Raw genomic sequence first — 19,727 nt, forward strand, 5'->3', positions numbered from 1 at the left:
TGCTTACCAGTGGATTCTGCTCAGGTTTTTTTAATACATGTAATATTTTTGTATCTCTCAGAATAAGACACATCTTGTATCATTGACAGCATCATTCACCATAACTGAAGAAGAAAAGACCAAGGTAAGTTCTATGATTTCGTATTAGGTTGACTCTCCTGCTTAAACTTATGGACAATCTAAACTAAATCCTAGGAGCTAAAGACGTACTTACATACTTGTATCTCATCACTCAGTTATTGGCTATTAATCATACACAAGTTCTGCCTTTTCAGTTTTTAAGAGAAAGAAAACAGGAGTTAAAATAGTCTTAAAGCAACAATATTTAGTATGGAAAATCTACAAACTCCCGTTATGTTCCTAGCCATGGTTTTTTCATTTGAAGAATTGTCCAGGCACAGAGAACTGTGATGAAGAATATACTCACCTGCTCCTTTTGACCATGAGAAAGTGTTTTGCCTTTCCAAAAGGGTGGAGTTATCTTCCACCTGTTGAGAAAAGGTTTTTGTATCGAGCTGATATACAAATCAGAAAATAGCTGTGTGGGGAGCCTGAGAAATAAAACTACAGTAACAGAGGCATAGTTTATGTTTGCCTTTTGTTTTTCCACTAGTCATCCTTCCAATATCTGTTCCTGGCTTCTGAATCAACATGGTTTCTAAGAGGCCAAATAAACCTGCAAAATTACATTGATTGCAGCAAAGTGTTATTCTTCTAGGTAATTTTTTATCAGAGAACTCCCCACTGCATCCATCACGTTCATTGCACCAAACTTGTTTTTCTCCCCTAACTCCTCATTACTTTGGCAGGCTGCTGTTGTTGCCTTTTTTTAAGGAGCAGGGGCTTGGTTGACAAGAACGCTGTGATTATTTGTGTTCAGACAACAGAAAATAGCTTTTTCACCCCAGAACATTTTTGCTGTGGTTATATCATTTGAAATCTGAAGTTTGTGTGGATGGGGCTTGACTGAAGAGGCCCTGAGGGCTAGACCTCCCATTCCTTCCATGGGTCTATCCCATGAATTCCTCTCCACCTTTAAAATCAGTCTATTTGGATATTGGGTATAGGGGCCTCTAGGTCCAGTATTTTCTTTGATGGGGATCTCTTGCCCTCTGAGCTTCTATTAGTGTAATAGATGTAAGTCCAGACTTGCCTTTCTCATAATTGAAGATCATGCCCATTCTGTTAAAATGAAAGCCAGAATTAAACATGATATAAAGTAAAACTATACATGAGCTAGAGAACTCATTGTTCCTGGAGAAAGATCTAGTATAATTTAAAAGGACGGAACATTTGTATAGCTAAGAATTATGTTTGGGATTGTCCTAAATGTATTTTTTGGAAACTCTTGTTCTTAAAGGTGTAAGCCATGCAGTAGCTGACTGGGTTAGAAAAATAGCTTCATGAATGGTTTTCTGTAGAGTTCAGTATGAATTGATCCACAGTAGTTGGTGATGTCTAAGCTAAGACTGTAAGCTACATTGGTCTCAGTGCACTGTGAAAATTCCTGCAATCTATTACTATAGTGATAGTACACCTTTATAGTGTGGTTTTTTTCCAGCTTGAACTTGATAGTTAGACCTCAACAAGTTCTTGGGGACTATGCCACAGTTAGGTAAAATTGACTCAGCTGTGTTTGAACTTACTAAATGAACAGGTTTTGTAATTAAAATGTGTGGTAAAGGTGTGTGGAGAATACTGTTAATATTTCAGAAATAAAGCTTGGAAATTATGGAACACATCATGTTTCACATGCAAAATATTTGCCTTTGGGCTGTGGCCAAGCATAAAGTGTTTCAGAATGAAATCAGTTTGTGCAAGGAAATTATGATCTGCTGAAAAAGGTGTGATGTATTGTATTTCATCCATATCTTCAGCTGTCATGAATGCTCTCAATCTCAGATTTTATTTATTAAAATCTGTTCATTTATTTAAACCTGTTCATGGATGTGGTAAAGCAAACACATGTGCGACTAAATGGATACTAAATGTTGACTTTGAGGACAGAGAAGAGAAGGCTTAATTATGTAGTCATGGCAGTGCTGTGCTAAGTTGATCCTGTCAGCTTTCTTGCTTGCACACTTTTGGTTTGCTTGCACACTTGGCTACTGTTCTAAAGTTTCGCAAACCCTGTGGATTTTCTCTTCTGTACCTCTGGAAGAAAGTGCTTGGTTGTCTGTGACAAGATAATTTTGTGGGTTATGAAAAAATATGAATGCTGCTCATCTGAGTGTCCATGCCAGATGTCTTCCCACACCGCTTCAGGGGCTGTGAGTACTGTGTGCCTCTGCCCTCGGCTGAGTGGTTTTGATGCTGAATGGGAAGCTGTAGTGAAAAAGACAAAAGGAAGTTCTCCCATCCAAGCACATTGCATGAGATGGATGATAATAATTACTTTGATCTGATTTTTACCAGACTTGCTTCCCTCAGTATCCTTCAAATCAGTGGGAGTGCAGCAGTTTTTGAAAGAAACTTGGGCTTGTAATGCCTCTTTGTGCTATTGGAATGGCTTAACAAGTTAGCTTAGGATATCGGGTTTGAGGCTTACCGGTGTGTCAGGGGTTTGAAGGTTGGCTTGCTATGCCAGCGCTGGTCCTACACCATGGCTTGTGCACCTGCCCAGCACCATCTGCTGTGATGCTTTCAAATGCCATTAGGTACCTGCTGTGTCTTTCTGCTTTGGTTTACAGCCCCCCAATGACATGGACAGTGCTTCCAGAACCCGTATTTCTTTAAGTATAAAAACACAGATAATTCCCTGTCCATTTTTCTCCATCAGAGCTTAACCTTTGACAGAACTGCCTGACCTGATGCAGACTGACTGTCCTGCATAGATCTTGCCTTTTACTTTACTTAGAAAGCACAGGTTCATTCCCTAGACAGTGCTTTTACTCCATCAAAATTTAACCAGCTTCATTTCAGCTCCACTGAACCCATAGCATCGCTAGATTCCTGCTTTCTCCAGAGGTCTAGAGAGATCCCTAAATTTCACAGAGTGCTTGGAAATTAGACAAATGCAAGTGAATTCGGACAAAATGATGAAGTGGGTCCAAAGCAGCATTTTTTTCCCAAAGTATTATCTACAGTATCTCCTGTTCCTTGAAAGTGGTGGGACCTCAGGCAGAGCCTTGGTGTGGCTGAGCTCAAGGAAACTCTTCTGTGATCCCCCGCCTTGGCCACACAGTGCAAGCAGAGAAGCTGGAGACAGCAGACTGATTTAGAGTAATTGCATTTTTTCCAAGTCATGCACGGATGTTTGTTGGCTCAGCGACTGTTAAAGGGGTATGAGCTAAACCCTTTTGATCTGTGAAGGGAGTAAACACGGGGTTAGGAAAGGGAATTACTTAATATTTGCATAATCATCTTCCATATACATTTAAAAATGAAGATACTTTGATGCGAAGTGATGCAGTTTTAACTGATCTCATAGAAAGGAACTGAAGGGCAGCGCAGAGTCAGAAAGTGAGTTGGTACTGATACTGATGTAGATGTGCTGGGTGTCCTTAGTGGTTGGCCATGGTACAGGGGAGCATGATGGAAACAACTGGCCAGACTAGTCAGAAGCTACATCAAGAAAAAACATTCAGGCAATTACACGTGGAACCAGGAAATTAATGTGTTGCTCCTCTTTTTCTTTTCTTTCTTGTTTCTGTTTAAAATTTAATGGTATTGAAAGGTATTAGAAAGAATTTATGGTTGGCTTACTCACATAAATACTTAATCCCAAAACATTTTAGTGAACCTCAAAGTACTTCAAGGGTTTTCGTATTTTAGAATAAGCACATAAAAAACCAAAATGAAACCAAAAAGCAAATCAATCATACCTCTGTCAGTCAGAGAAATTGTTGATCCTACATGTACAGTACTGTGAAGAAAACCTTGGATCCGCTTCTTGGAGCTGTGCCAAATAGTAGACTGTATTAACATCTTGATGATCTCCTCGATACTGACTTCATTGCCTAATTCAACTGAAATCATGTTGAAATCGATGAGTACTGAGCATCTCCAGCAGCTTTGAGGAGCTGAACCTGTGAAACAACTAAGTAGTTCCTTTCAGTTAGAGATATGACAGATTTTCCATGTATGAAAACATAATGGAGAGAGAAAAACTGAGCAGTTAAAGGATAAAATTCTGCAGTTAAATTGGAATAAATCCTTTTCAATTGTGGACCATGTTTGATTATCACTTTCTGTGCTGAATTACCATTGACTGCATGGAATATTCTCAGGTTTCTGCTCTAAGAGATGACCAAGCCCAGTTTACAAGCAACATGTTAATTATTTACACTTTTTAGCCCCAGCAGAGTGATTAGTTTGTGGTGAAACATTATACTAATAGCTGTGCTGTTTTTCATCCAAAGATCTCAAAGAACTAAGCAAATACTGAATTAACTTTTGCTACATGGAGCATGAAGTAAAAATTAATTTTTAATGCAATTCAATTTAAAGATTAAATTAAGAACTAAAGTGAAAGGCCTACAAAGTTTGTTAGCTGGCTCACAGTTCCAGTGCTCCTGCTCTTCTTTTCTGTCTCTGGCTCAGGCAGAAATTGCAAGGGTGCAGCATTGGGTGGTCTTGTCAACTGTTAGTTATGGATTTATTCTGAGCTCCTATTGGTGCTTTGTCCCTATGGTGATTACTCAGTTTGACCGAACTGTGAAATGGCCATTAATTAAAGGTAGCTAACATTAGACTGATTTTTCAGACCCTCCAAGCAACATCAAATGCCATCAATTTGAATGAAACTTAGGAGAGTTTGGCAATACTGGAAAACAGACTATTAAGTACAGGACACACGGGTCACAGCACCTAAAATTCAGTCTGCAGGAGTTCTGTTGCTTGGAGTTACACAGGAGTTTGAACTAGATGAACATAATGAACCATGCTGATTTGACAACCTATGGAAAAGAGACACTTGTTTGATAATACTAATAAAATGCTGAGAAACCCTGAAGTTGTGTGAAGCCATTTAAAAACAATTTACTGTGTTGCTTGCAGTTACAGTCTTTAAGTCTGATCTTTATGTATATTTAAAATGTAGTTTTAATAATATGATATTTTAATTTCAGGTTTCGTACAGCCATGCTATTCATGCTTCAGGGTTCTTCATTGCTTTTTTTGTTTCCCTTGTACTGACATGTGCTGGTTTTTTCATTGTTTACCGAACCCAAATACTAAAATGGAGTTTCCATAGTAAAAAACAGGTGAGTCATACTGTCTGTAATAGTACTTAGTTAAATTTTTTCATTGATCATATCTGATGATGTAACTTGCTAACTAATACAGAATGCTTAGAGAGTTCTTGAGGGTAAATAAAAAGCCACCAAGTGATGGTTTGAATTTGCTAGTAATGTAATCTCGACAATTTCTAATCTTTAGCACAATCAGATTTAGAGGGAGCATAAGAATGATAATCTGGCCAAAAAACCTGCTGTCAGCACCTGGGTGTTAGCTTTGAACTGGAGGGAGATTACCCCTTGGCTGTTAATTTCTTTTCATATTCCTTCTTACCTTCTCTCCTCTTTATCTCTCAGAATGAGAGGCAGGATGTCTGTGGGTTATAAACAGTTGCCCAAGGAGCAGACCACTTACCTTGAGCACAGCAGACTTGCATCCAAATGGTATTTCTGATTACCAGGAATAGGGTTTTGAATTTAGGTGTCTTGGTTCCTTGGATGTGCATTAATCTTTTGAGTGATTAAGCAAAACATTTGGTTTGGGGGATGGAGCATTTTCAGTGTTCGTTATCCAAGCTGTGCCAGTTTGCAGAAAGTATTTCAGTACATACTGGGATGGAGGGAGAAAATACAGTGTCTGATAAATATTCATCAAGTTGGACCAAGTTCCAGCCCTTGTTTCTATTAATTATTTATGTATTTATATAAAGTGGAGCAACTTCAGTGGGAGGGAGCTATTCAATCAGAGTATTACAATGATTGGAGCAGTCCTCCAAGAGAGGTGTACTCAGAGGTTTGAACCCCTCCTCTGCTTGGACTGTGGTGGATCTCCCATCCTTCTGGACTGACCAGAGAAGCTTACAAAGCATTTGCAGCAGTATTTTCTGCAGTTGACAATTAATCCATCAACAATTTTTTATTTATTTTAGGTCTCAAAAAATAATTCCTTTAAATGAGTGTGCCTTGTTTCTTTTTACAGAAAAAGCTGTGATAATGAAATTGTAAAGAAGAGCCAGTTTGCTCCTAGCATCAGATATTTATAGTGGGTTTTTGGTGTAGTATTTTTACCAGCCCTCAGTCTCAAGAGAGTCTCACTCTACTGCAAACTACCTGAATCACTTCCATCATTCATAGGATTAGTTTTTCAAGTTGTTTTCATTTTATTTTTGAATAAATGAAATAAATAACATTTCATTTATTCAAGTTATCATTTCATAATACTGTAATCTTGCTGTATATAATTTGTATACCACAGCAATTTTTAAACAACTGGCCCAGAAAGTTTGTAGTGGAAGATAACCTCCAAGAAGGCTTTCACAAGCCTACCAAAGTCAATGTAGAGACTCCTGTCTTCTTCATTCATTTATTTATTTGTATTCCAGATCATTTATATATGAAAAGTTCATCCTGAAATGAAAGTAGTATATTTTTCAGATACGTATCTGAATTGCACAATCTCTTTATACCCTTTCCAGCTGTGATAAGTAGGAACCATCTCATCCAGTGTTAACTGCAATAAAATTAGATCAGACTCTCAGTGTGAATTTTTTTTCACAATCTGAAGTTTACTTGCTTTTTTGGTTTTTTTTCAGGAGATATGTCAGGAACTGAGCCAAAATCATAAACTGGAGCACTCTCAGTTTAATTCAGGTGATCTCTTTAGCGAAGACATAATTATGAACGACCAAATCATCGATATTCTGTCCTTTGAAGAATCTGGTAACATGCTCCAGGCTTTAGAAGAGTAAGAATTCACTGTTATTACATCATATTTACTACACTTCAACCAAACCTGTGAATATGTTTTGAGTATCTGCCCTTCAAGTGAGCTATATTAAAGAGCTGTATGTGGGAACTGAAAATTGTTGTATTTCATATTGCTTCACCTATAGAAGTCACAGCTCCATCTAGGCCTTTGGCATGCAAGTTTTCCAATCCAAGTGAACATCTGGTTTTGCCTCTTTGTGTTCACTAAGGGAAACTGTTCTGTGTACAAGAAAATGTTGAAAGGGTGTATTCTACTATTGCTATTCTACATTCTGCTTTCAAAAAGGTGGCTTTTGTCCTAGAAAAGAGAGCCCCTGCTGGGTGCCAGCATTCCTGTTTAGCAGCATATTTTGGAAACAGCTGGGTCAGAGTCTAAGGAGTGACAGAAGGCAGTGCTGCTGGAAAGATACTGTGTAGCTGCAATCAGAGGGACCACTGGGTGGGGCAGAGGGACTCTACCTTTGTTGTTGAAAGGCTAGTCAGGGCTGTTTGACAGAAGCATGTTGTTAAAGGTCATCTGTTCTTCAGCTGAACTGGATAAAGGTCTGATGTGAGGACAGAGCGTATTTTGTTTGTTCAGTCTTACCATTAGCTCCTATAAAGTCAGGTTACAGGCAGTGTTTATGCAACTATAAAATCTAGAAGCTGAAAAGGAAAAGTTACAGGACCATGGAAGTGATTTTTTTTTTTCTTCAAGGGTAACAGCATTATTATTTCCTGCATTTCCTTAATAATTGGGATACTTATCTCTCTAAATTACACATTGGTCCTTGCTTTATATAGCAACTCAGGCTTTGAGAAGACTTATCTTGAAAATCATTATGTGAATATTAAGAAGAACAGGATCAAATATTTCTATAACTCACTTTAGTATTTATTACTTTCTATTAGTATTTTAGTATTACTAAAATTAGTATTACTAATTTAGTATTACTTTCTTTCAGAGATAGTGAATATCTACCTAGTTTGAAAAAAAAAAAACAAAACCAAAACGCTGGACTATCTTCATATATGTTATGGTTTAGAAAGGTAAATATTCTTGCAAACCTTTGGATAGGATTATTTTTATAACTGGATTATTTCTAAACCCATAAAACACAATTTATTTCTTAGTTTGAGTATGTATCCAGGGGCTAAATTTTTTTAATATTCTTATGCAGTTAGCACAAATGTCTCTCTTGATTCCACTTGCTTCCTCACAGTTTCTGTTTTCTCTACCTCTAAGAAGGTAGACATTGCATTGAATAAAGTAGATGCCCATTAGTAAACAGTCACTACCCTTCTTCACCTTCTGAGTTATCTTTTCCATCTTCTGGGATGAAGATGGTAGGTAGACCACAGAAGCATCCAGAGTTACAGTGGTTCCTGCTGCAAAAGATGATTGAAAGGGTGATAGATGTTACTGTGAAGGGCTGAAATCAGTCTCAACCTGTTAGCAGTGGGTGCTTCCTAATCCCTATTTAGATTATCACAGTTCTTCTGATTTCTTGTAGTTTTCAAGTGGACCTTCCGATTCATTTACTGTTAAGAGGTGACACACAGATCGACATACCATATTTTTTTCTATTCTTTCCCTCTTTTTATTGGCACTCATTGAATATGTGTATTCAGTTACTACATACTTGTTCCTCTCCTCTCTTACTGATGGTGCAGTTTATCTGACTGAGTGAGGATCTCTGTGATGTGAACTCCTACACCAAGTTGACCTGAGTTCCCTTTTTTACTCAGGGGTGAAAAAGGGCACTTCTAGGGTATGATTATTCTCATCCTCAAGTAGACTTCCACAAAATGAGTTGTATGGCTGCTGACCCTAAAGCCTGGAGCCTGGACTGATTAGCTCAGTTACAGGACTCTGAAGGTGAGTGAAATGAATCTCAGTCTTGCGAGCTGGTTGGTGAAAAAGGCTACAGCATTACTTTAATGCCTGTATTAGATACATGCAGTATTGTTTCTGCTTTCTTCAGTAGCTACATCACACCACTTGTTTTATTTCTCATTGTTAACACTTTTATATGATATTTAGCTTAGCATGTTTCCTCATCTCTTAATGTTGATTCCTTATTCACTCTGCTAGTTGCGTCAAAGCAGTCCTTTAATTTCTGGTCTATACTCCTTAAAGGTTTTGCTTTAGTCTTATACTTTTGTATAACTGTTGTATGTTATCCAGGTTTTTAGCTGATTCCGAAGACAAAGATAAAATACTGTACCATTGTCTTAGGAGCTTTTATGACAGTGATCTAGGGTAAAACCGGAATGAAGTAATCCTTTTTACTGAATTACCTGCTTTAAGGATAGTAATTTGCAAAACTTAATGGGAAAAATAAAGATTGTGCATTTGTAATTTCTTAATGGATAATTGTAGTCAATTTGAATGGATTCCATGCTTGAATGAAATGTTGTAATTTTACTAATTGTGGTCACAGTTTTTCAACAACATTGTATTTTGGTTTATCACGTTTAGTGTCACGTTATGGAATAGTCAGGTTTTTTGTAAGGAACTGAGGAATTAGGTTTGTATTGTCTTAAAGAAGTGTCAGTATCCTGAGGATAAGAACTGGGCTTGTATTTTGAGCACATTTTTTTCATGTCGTATGTATACCAGTATGGATTTTAGCATAATAATCCTGGTTTTGATTATTTGGGGAGGCAAAAGTAAAGGGGCTTTTGTTAGAGGGCTTTTAATACTTTAGATATTTTCAACCAACCAACAACATCCTGTTTGTATGCTAGTTTGATAATTCGTTCTGCATGTATTGGTGCAGCTATGTGTCATTTTCTCTGTGGCATATGTATAAGCTTACCAATGTAATTGATACATTATTTTTCAAATTGCACTGTGATAGTAAACACAGTTGGAATTGTTCTGGTGCTTTATTCTTTTGTCCAGGCACAAATGAGAAAATTACTTGGAAAAGTAAGAGCCACATAATTTTTGTCTTCTTTACGATGTAAAACTGTGTTAATAGTTAATGTCTTTTATGAAGTGACCGTGCCAAATTGTTTAGCAAATACATTAGGAGTATGTGTTCAATATTTATGGACAGGGACATCTTTGGAATTTAGACAGTTTGCAACGTCAGGAGGATTGGCTAGAGAACAAAACATACTTTTAATATTTCATAAGGAAGCTTCTTAGTTACTCATTTTGTGAGCTTTGTCTTAATAAGTCATATCCTTGATGTACATTATGCAGCAAAATATCTTGACTTTTATTCTCAATAGGTTCCTTACTGTATATATTCCTGAATATTGTCCCATTGGCAATGAATGCTAATAAGAAGAAGCTATATGATTTGCATATTTGACATGTGCAGAGAAGGTCATGTTCCAAAATGTTGTGGATCTCTTTTTCTGTATGTCTAGAACAGAACATGAAGAGAGCTGAGAAGTTTGGGTTTGTGTCCAATGTGATGAAGTTTGACAATGTTCATAGTCTCAAAAGATACAGATGTGTTAAAGACAATTTCTTTAAATGGCTTTCCACTACTGCAACTCTTCTTTTTCATCTTCACTTTGTACAGCTGTGCTTCCTTGAGTTTGGCAAAGCTCTAGCTGAACTTGAACCTGCTTGCTGATACACAATACATACTGCCAGTTATTCTGGGAAATCACTAAGTAATATGTATGCATTGCAGCTAATTTTTTTTTATAGTAGAGGGCATTAAGGCCAATGTAGTAGAGAACAGGATCAAACTGTCTCCAGAGAACCTTGACAGAAAAGTCAAAAACAATTTACTACCATATTAGAAGTTCAGTTTTTCTTTCTAAATGTAAATTTCTTGCTGTACATCTCAATTTCATTTGCTAGGGAGCAAATGTGGGGTTTTTTTTAACCCTGAATTCAAATGGAAAGTAAAAATAGAAGATCACATTGTCATAGCAGCTTGATCTAAATATTCCTGCATAGAAAATGGTGAGAAATAATTACATTGTTAATACGAAAAAAATATGAGGTGCTAGATTTCTGTCATAACTTTTAGAAAGTGTTACTGAAATTTTAGATTTTTTGAAGGAAGGGGATATTTGTTGCTCTGTTTTTGTGCAATGTGTACATTGCAGGAATACAACAATTAAAAAGTCACATGGATATGTCACATGAAATGAACCCCAAACCCTGCATTTGCAGTTCTGTTATGAATGCTGTTATAAACTTGACAGGTGTGTAAACTATTCATTTTTTTCCATCAGAGAAACTCAAATGCTTAATAGGTGATAGGATCCGTAACACAGGGGGACTGAAGAAAACAAATAATGTGAAATTAATGAATACATATCTTTTCTTCATCTAAAAAATGGCACTTTTCTAATGAGGTAATCGTGTTCAGAATTATGTGGGTCATTTCTACTGTCCACCCAGAATAATTTATTTCAGTCAGAAAACAGTCTGCTTTTGAGAGTAGTGCTGTTAGTGATGCTTTATTCTGTAGGATTTTGAAAGAAAATTGATATCTCCTGCTGTTGCTGTCATCTGATTACTCACCCCGTCTGAGTAGATCAGAAGAATCTGAGTAGATCACAGCAGATATGGAAGCTCCTCAGGCATTAATGCATATAGCCATATTTATTTATGCTTTTCCTGGTATCTGGGCTGAAGTTGGTACTTTTAAAATCAGTGGCAAAATGTGTGATGAATTCACTGGAAGCAGTATGGGAGTCTTTTTTATATTCTTTTTGCATAGTAGTTTTTCAGTGAAATAACATCATCTGAGCTCTGTTGCAACAGCTGTGTTATATCTAGCTTTATTTTTTAAATTGGTTTGCTGAAGATCACTGATTTATCAGTTTTCACACTTTCTGCAACCAAAGCAGAGGTTCTCAGTCTCTTAAATAGAGGATTATTCAAATGTTTTTAAAACAGATTAATTTAAGAATTTAAATACCTTTACTCTCTTTATATTGCTGTGTAGAGTTAAAGGAATTTAATAGTGCTTAGACTTTTGAGAGGTTGGTTTGTTTTGGTTTTTTTTTTCTGAAGAGCCTCTGGTCTCTCAGCTCAATTTATCATCTTTTTCAGTTGTGTGGGTTCTCTTTTAAATCTTTGACTATATATCATGAGAATCCTGTTTCTGATTTTGTCAGCATCTTGGGTTTTTCTGGAAAGCTAAACCTACCCTGTGATTCATCCATGGGAAAGCATCCTTAGATAATCATCACATACCTTTCTTAGCAATTTTATTTACTGATGAGATGTCCTGTGTTCTCTATAAGCTCACATTTCAGATGTGCTGAGTTTGCTCTTAGCTGTATAACGGTGTCACAGGACTGATGGATGAACTCTCCCAGTTCAGAGCTGGCTGCAGGCCAGTACAGCTACTGATGTAGCTACAGGGCATCTTCAGTCCTCCTCTAACACAGGTAGGCTGCATCCAGCCTGTCAGCAGGCAGAGACCAGGGAAAGGCAATGCATCCTGCTTCAGCACAGGAGGACTGAAGCATTTGAGCACTCAGTAGCTGGTGGTGGTCATTTGGACCTCATGCTATTACCTGTGCTTCTACTTCAGTATGGTTTTGGTCTCCTGCAAAAATTTACACCTGGTGCTGCAGCCTGCATAAATCCCTGCCCTGAAGTATTTGCAATCTGTGTTGAGACCAGACCCAGCAGGAGAATGTGGGAAGGAGGAATCTGCAGCACTGTGCATAGGGTCCACATTGACACAGCAATTAAAAAAAAAAACCCAAAACAAAAACAACACAAACAAAAAAAAAAACCCCGCACCAAAAAACAAAACAAGCAAAAAACCAAAGCACAACCCAACTGATAGATGTTGTATTATTAATCTCTCAGTAAATGGATGATTTAGGAAACAAACCACATCTGCAACTGAAGGCCTTTGATGCCCTTTATACTTGAACTGGCTTTCTTTGCTCACTGTTACTAAAGCCAGCCCTGGAACATACAATTTAATGTCTTGGCTGGATGATTCTCCCTATCTGACACTCTCTCCGTCTTCACTTCTCTGAAGCGTGACAAGGCAACATGGACCATAACACTTCTTTTTTGTTCTCCTTTTCCCTTCCTCAGTTAAGCTGACCTGTTGGCATTGTGCCCATGGGTGCAGGAGACGTGCTGCTCTGGCTCAGGCAGTAGCAGTGGATGCCACTGGGCTGGGGGCAGTTGTATGTCTGTCTGTCCATCCCCGGCTGTGCTCCTCTCTCCAGCAGCAGTTGATGCAGCTGCTGTTCCGCAGTGCTTTGGGTCGTGGCTGCTGCAGGGTGTCAGGGCAGTGGAGACAGGAACCATCCACAAATAGCCCTAAATTACATGTTTTTTGGCAACACTGTGTATCGTGAAGGAAGGCTTTTGCAGAAACTGCTACCGCTGGGCTCCAGTGCCTTCTGGATGCTGTTGCTGCATGCCACTAGTTGGTTTCCATTTGCAAGTTAGGAGATGAGTTTCTGAAAATGATGAGGTTTTCTGTTTTGGTAAGAAAGTATCACTGAAGGGGAGTTTTCTTGATGTTTCTCTCCCCATTACACTTCAGAAAATTGTGTCACAGTAGTCTCTTATCTTTATAAACTCTGAATTAATTTTAAAAAGGTGTCAGAAAGCCCTTAGTTCATTTTAGGACTGTTACATTCAGTTGCTATTATTCTCCTGTTCAAAAATTCCTTCCATGGGAATTTGAATAAGACTTAAAAACACAGTTATTTTGTAGTCAATGAAAGGTTTCCTTTTTTTGTGGTGTGGGTTTTTTTAAAATTAAATGTAGTTGTTTCCTTTCTGACAATAGCTGCTTTCCTGAATTCTTTTATTAGGTCTGTGGAAGATACCAGATGCTCAGGCACTCTCTCTGCTTCTCTGTATTTGACGTCTGGGATTCTCCCCTCCCAGGTCTTCTGACAGATCTTTTAATTCCTCTTCAAGTGAGTGAAAAATCTTTACCCTTGCTGTTTTCAGCTTAGTTTTCTACATGTCTGTTCACTTTTCCTTCTCCCACACTTTTGTATCACTTGTCTTCTGTACTGTCCTCATCCTATCTCTGCGTGCTTTGTCCAACAGAAGCTTTGATCTTTTTCATCAGTAGGTTGCCATCTGCTATGTGTACTTCACTGGCTTTCATGTTTCATCATGTTGAATATGCTCAGGAAGACATGTGAGACCTTTTAAACATGAATTACTGTAATGAGCAGAGTGCAGAGCATTTAAAGCAATTTATTAAATCTACCTTGGTTTCAGAAGACACAGTGTCGGGTTAGTGTTTTGTTTTGGTTTTGTTTTTTTTTTTTCCTGGGTGTCACAAAACATTGCACATTTAATCTCGATGATTGTAAGCATTGCTCTTCTCATGGACTTGTGTCTGAAAGCATTTGGTTTATTATATGTACAGAATTCCTGTTTTGTACAGTCTCAGACTAAGACTGTATTGATACAGCTTGTTAAAGCTGCCCCCAACCTCTCATTTGGAGTAAGAGCTTGAAGCAAGGTTTCTGGTGCATGTGATGAGCTTGTCTCATTCCCTCTGGCTGCTGTGTGGAGGAGGCAGATCAGAAGCAGAGCACATTGCATGGGAGGTAGATTTCAAATTTTTAGAGATGCAGTGTTTCTTCAGCTGCCACCGAAGAAAGGTAATGACCTGGCTTTTCTTTCCAGGTTGTGGCCTGAGAGAGCTGTGGCTTGTAATTAACTTTTTCTCCATGCTGTTACCCTTGGATTGGTAGAACAGTTCACATGCTGCTACTGCTTCATTGCCTTCTTCACTGATGTGTTGTTAGGAAAATGGAGGGTGAGTTGCAGATTACACCTGAAATCTTAACAACCTCATCACTCACTGACACATGAGTGTAAGGTGAACTACACCTATTGCTCCACCTGCATTTGACATAATGATCTCTGAGGAGTGGAATTAATTGGGTAACATAGCTTTCTGAGTGAGGAGGAGCATGGGAATCTTGCTCAAAATGAAATGAGGTCTAATCTATAATGACTTGCAATAAATAGGAAGAAATGCTGTGGGAAGACTGAGGGGAAGCTAACAATAGAAAATGTGGTGATGGTGTTTAGTTTGGACTTTCATTCTTGGGGTCACTGCTGGAGAAGACTGGAAAAGTAATAAGTAAGGAGGTGGGTGAGGAATGGCTTAATCTTTTTTCAAAGCAAGCTGAAAAAAATTCTGCATTTGTGCTAAGAAATGTGTTACGAGCTATGAATCAGTGTGGTGGAGCTGTAAAGTGTTGCCTTCCAGGGAGAGAGATGAGGAATTCAGTCTTTCACATCTCAGTAAAAAAAGGTTATTTATTAGGTGCTGTGACCACCATCTATCAGTGCACACATGAAGAGCAGAAAAATAATAATTAAATAACTTGTTATTCTAGCACATAAAGACAGGTGGAAGTTGTAACTAAGCAAATTCAAGCTGAGAGTAAGGTGACCATTTTAAGTCTCAAAGGAGTTATCAAGTGGAAGAATTAATTAGAGTGTTGTTTAGTTCTCTGTTAGGGCATACTTGAAAACCAAGATGAGATGTTTCTTACAAAAGACAGATACACTTCAGTTAAATGAGAGCTACTGGATTTGAAACATGAATTAATACAGAAAAATAAATCCGGTGGCTTGAATTCTATAGGCTAACAATGAATTGGTGAATCTACAAAGGGGAGCCTCTTACCATGGCCTGACAGTCATTAGGGAAATGTTATAGGATAAAGCTCCCATTTTCTAGACCCTTCTTTTTATTTAAGTGTATGTACAAAACTGAAACACTTTTAAGTTGTCATAAGTAAACAGTATAGCACTAGCAGGCTATATGAACAGAAGTCGTAGGACTTCGGTGAACAGGACAACTAAGAAAATACACATCCGCACTGCCCATTTGAAGTGGTTGCTGTGTTGCCTCAGCATCCTGTTCCCTTGATCTTACCATCGTCTGGCCTCTGTGTTTGTCACCCTGTCCTGGAGTGAGAAGGACTTTCCCCAAGCAGAGGGAGCAGGCAGGGTGTCAGGGAACTCAACTGGATGTAGCTGACCACCAGCCAAGGCATCCATCTGCAGACAGCACAGAGAAGCTGGCTTATTGTATTGTTTTGAGGACATTATAAAAAACATTAGCTCTTACAGGATCTTCATGTTACTGTGAAGAGTCTTTCAGACACACAGTGTTTCAGAGGCAGGGATTTCTGCTCATGTATGGGAGGAAGATGGGGGAAATGGAGGAGGTTTTGTAGCTAGAACCAGTCAGCCATGGAGCAGATCACTGAGATGAGCATGGACATTGCCAGTGGATTTCTGGGGTTTTGAGAGACCGTGACAGAAAAATTTCACTGCCTCTTTGTGGTAGATTATCATAGCTTAAGCTAACGTCTCCTAAATACTTCAAGTATTTAAGTCATTATAAGAAAACAACTTAATTCCATCCCATTAATTTCTGAATGGAGAAAATGCATCTCTTGTGTTTAACAGAGGGGCAGTAATAGTAATACATCACTGACTTCTTTCAGTTAAACTTTATTTGCTTACATAAATGAAAATTTGTTTGACAAAAAGATGTTTATAGATTTGCATGCTTTGATATATACCATTCTGAATGTAGTATCGTTCTGATATCTTGCAAATCTTGCGAAGACCTTTGCTGTGCATTGGAAATTTATTCTAAGATTTGACTGTAGAACAAATCAAACCAATAATGTAGCTTAACTGAAAAAATAATGTAAGCCCTTAAAAGTATATTTTGTAGGTCACAAAGAAATTCTTGTATACTTAATCCACACACAGAAGCATAAAGTGCTGTGTGTTCATGTAAATTGACATGCAGGGGCAAAACCCTCTTAATGTTTCAATCCTGAATTGAGTTCAGAATACGCAAAGCTATAGAATTTACAGTAGTTATGTACTATATGAAATGAGAGTAATTATCTTTGCAATTTAATTAACTCATAAATGAGAATGCAACAATTCCTATGCAACATGACCTTTTATTTCATTTCGTAAAAGAATCTTGTATTTCCCTCTGGTTTTAATCTCTTCTGTATTTCTATTAATGTTTGTGAGAGACATGTTTGTGAGTTCTAAAGAAAAGCTTTTCCTTTTTCTGTCTAAAATGGAACTGCAATAATAGACATACTTCTTTAAAGTTGCTATAGTAAAAGTTGGCTTACCCTGCTTTATAATTGAAGGAATACTATCATGATTAGTAAACTCATAGGCCTTGATATCCCTGCACTTCTCTGACTGCCATTCAGTTACCCAGTATTGAATGAGTCTAGATATCCTTGTCTTCTGATAGACATTTCCTGTAATCTGTGATTTCAAACAGTCCTAATTGCTTTTCTGCAGCTTGGAGGTTGCCAGCCTGACACGAGCAGATGCAGATCTGGAGGCATATCGAATGCAGATATGTAAAGAAGTGATTGCTATGATGATGAAAAACATGGTCTTAAGTCACAGCCTCTTTCCTCATGTGGAGAAGAGGATGAGTTCAATTTTCAAAAAGCAGTTTCTTGCAATGGAGAAAGAGATTCAAGAGGAGTATGAAAGGAAGATGGTAGCTTTAACAGCTGAATGTAATCTGGAAACTAAGAAGAAAATGGAGGTTCAACACCAAAAAGCAAGAAATGCAAATGAAGAGGCTGAAGAATTAATGAAGAAAATGAATGAAAAGGTAGATCTGGTATAAAATCAAGATACTTTGCATGATATGTGGTTTTATATAGGTGATATCTCTTTTAGACTGGAATGGCAGAGCTGTCCTCTTAGGATAGTACAGATCTCTGGAGTCCTCAGCACAGGAAAGTCATGGACCTGTTGAAGTGGGTCCAGAGGAGGACCACAATAATGGTCAGAGGGATGAACACCTTTTCTGTGATGAAAGGCTGAGAGAGTTAAGGTTGTTGAGCCTGGAGAAGAGAAGGGTCCAGGGAGACCTTATTGCATTCACTATTTAAAGGGGGCTTATAGGAAAGATGGGGACAAACTTTTCAGTAGGGCCTGTTACAACAGGACACGGGGTAATGCTTTTAAACTAAAATAGCATAGATGTAGACTAGATATAAGGAATAACTTTATGATGAGGGTGGCGAAACACTGTAACAGGTTGCCTAGAGAGGTGGTAGATGCCCCATCCCTGGAAATGTTCAAGGTCAGGTTTAACAGGGCTCTGAGCAACCTGATTTAGTTGAAGATGTCCCTGCTCATTGCAGAGAGGGTTGGACTATATAATTTTAAAGGTCACTTCCAAACCAAACTATTCTATAATTGTAAGAGAAAAGCTGTACAATTTCTGTTCAGAAATTCCAGTGTCATAATTTGGGCAGTTGTTATTAGGAAACTGTTTTACTTCACCAGAAAATTAATTTATCTCAAGAGAATCTGCGACACCTGAAAATGAAAGGTTGTCATTGCCCTTTTTTTTTTTTTATAGTCACTTAAACCCTTGCAAAGTGGTGTAGTTTTATTTAATATGTTTTACTGCAGCGATGCCAAAGAACTCCAATCAGACACTGTGTAGTATTTTGCACATTCAGAGCAGAACAAACTCTCTGCATCATAAACCTTATGATCTGGTTAAAAAGCTTCCAATAGTTATATTTTGAAGAAAATGAGAATATAAGCACAATCAAAGGCTGATTTCCTCCGAACTGAGTGAAGGCAAGCAGAACAATCTATATTTTAGGTAGAGTAGGGATTGGACTTACCTTGAAAATAGCTTCTGGATAATAGTGAGAGAAATAATTTAACACAGAGTATGGTTCTTTACAAGTTTAGTCTCCCTTTAAGAAAAAGCTTAGCTTATGTCTATCACTTTCTTTCAGAGATCTCTATCCAAATAGGTACCTATTGTTACCCAGGATTCCATAGGTTGTCACTAGCTGGAAACAGAACCTGCATCACCAGTCCAACATCCCATGTACAAAATTATGCTCCAGTCTGATTTGACTGTTTCACCTCTGTAAGGTTAAAATGCTAAAATGTCCACGTTAATATTTCATGCTTGTCTAATGTGGTAACTTGTATTAAGAGGATGACTTGGTGGGAATAAATAGTTCATTACTTCTCAGTGAGGCTTTGCTTCTGGAATACATGGATGTTGAGTGTGATGTTGTTGCGTTTCCAGCTGTTTGTTTCAATAGGATTATAGAGACAAAACAAGTTATGTTAGGAATATAATCACTTAGAGGAGTATATTCCCTGATACATGCTTGTGTATGCTGTCTTTGTAGACATTACTGAAGTTTTTTGCCTTCTGTGTTTGGTTGTTTTTTTAATTTTTTTTTAAGAAAGCGTTGTTATTTGCATATCATATACCTATAATTGTTAAGGATTTCTATGACAACTCATGATTGCAGTTTTGACAGGTTTTTTGCTGAGTGTGACCCATCAAAGGTACTACAGAATGTTGAAGTTCTCAGGAAGAACTTTGGTTTATGAGGCTGTTCTGTGGAGAAAGTTGATGGCACAAAGCTTGTGAACTGGTTGAATTTCTTTGATGTTTCCAGGTGAATTTTAAATTATGACTCTAGGGAAATTTCATATATCTAGGTTATGAACATCCTGAACTAGAAGTGCTAAAAAGTCAAAGGAGAAGTCAAGGAAGGGATACTCATGGACATCTTTTTGAGGATGAAGTGAACTGTACTCTGCTGAAGTCGTCTTCATTCTGTTGTTGATAGAAAGAGACTAGACTAGGTGTCTAACACCAAGAAAGATATCTCTGATATAAATCCTAGCTTTGAAGGGAGAGGGGCCTGACTGGAAACTTACTATGTGAACTGGGACTGAATATGTTCTCAGCAAAGTGGCTTTTCTTTGCACAGAATACATTGGTATTGGTTCGTTCTGGTTTATATCAG

General features: G+C 37.8%; 1 protein-coding gene across 9 annotated transcripts in view; it reads left to right on the plus strand.

The window, feature by feature from the left end:
* EVC2 (EvC ciliary complex subunit 2) overlaps positions 1-19,727 on the plus strand; it is a 75,807-nt gene that overhangs the window by 18,090 nt on the left and 37,990 nt on the right. For 8 of the 9 annotated variants that reach the window (XR_003398204.1, XM_026846721.1, XM_026846724.1 and 5 more), the window contains 4 exons: positions 62-124; positions 5,070-5,204; positions 6,770-6,921; positions 17,215-17,539. Coding sequence is in view for 8 of the 9 variants with exons in the window: in XM_026846721.1 (XP_026702522.1) it covers positions 62-124; positions 5,070-5,204; positions 6,770-6,921; positions 17,215-17,539 (675 nt within the window). In the remaining variant the exon portion in view is untranslated. The remainder of the gene's footprint in view (positions 1-61; positions 125-5,069; positions 5,205-6,769; positions 6,922-17,214; positions 17,540-19,727) is intronic. The other variant, XM_026846725.1, reaches the window with a different exon arrangement.

Source organism: Athene cunicularia (assembly GCF_003259725.1).
Source record: "Athene cunicularia isolate RWA chromosome 4 unlocalized genomic scaffold, athCun1 chr4_part1, whole genome shotgun sequence".
NCBI classification, from domain to species: domain Eukaryota; kingdom Metazoa; phylum Chordata; class Aves; order Strigiformes; family Strigidae; genus Athene; species Athene cunicularia.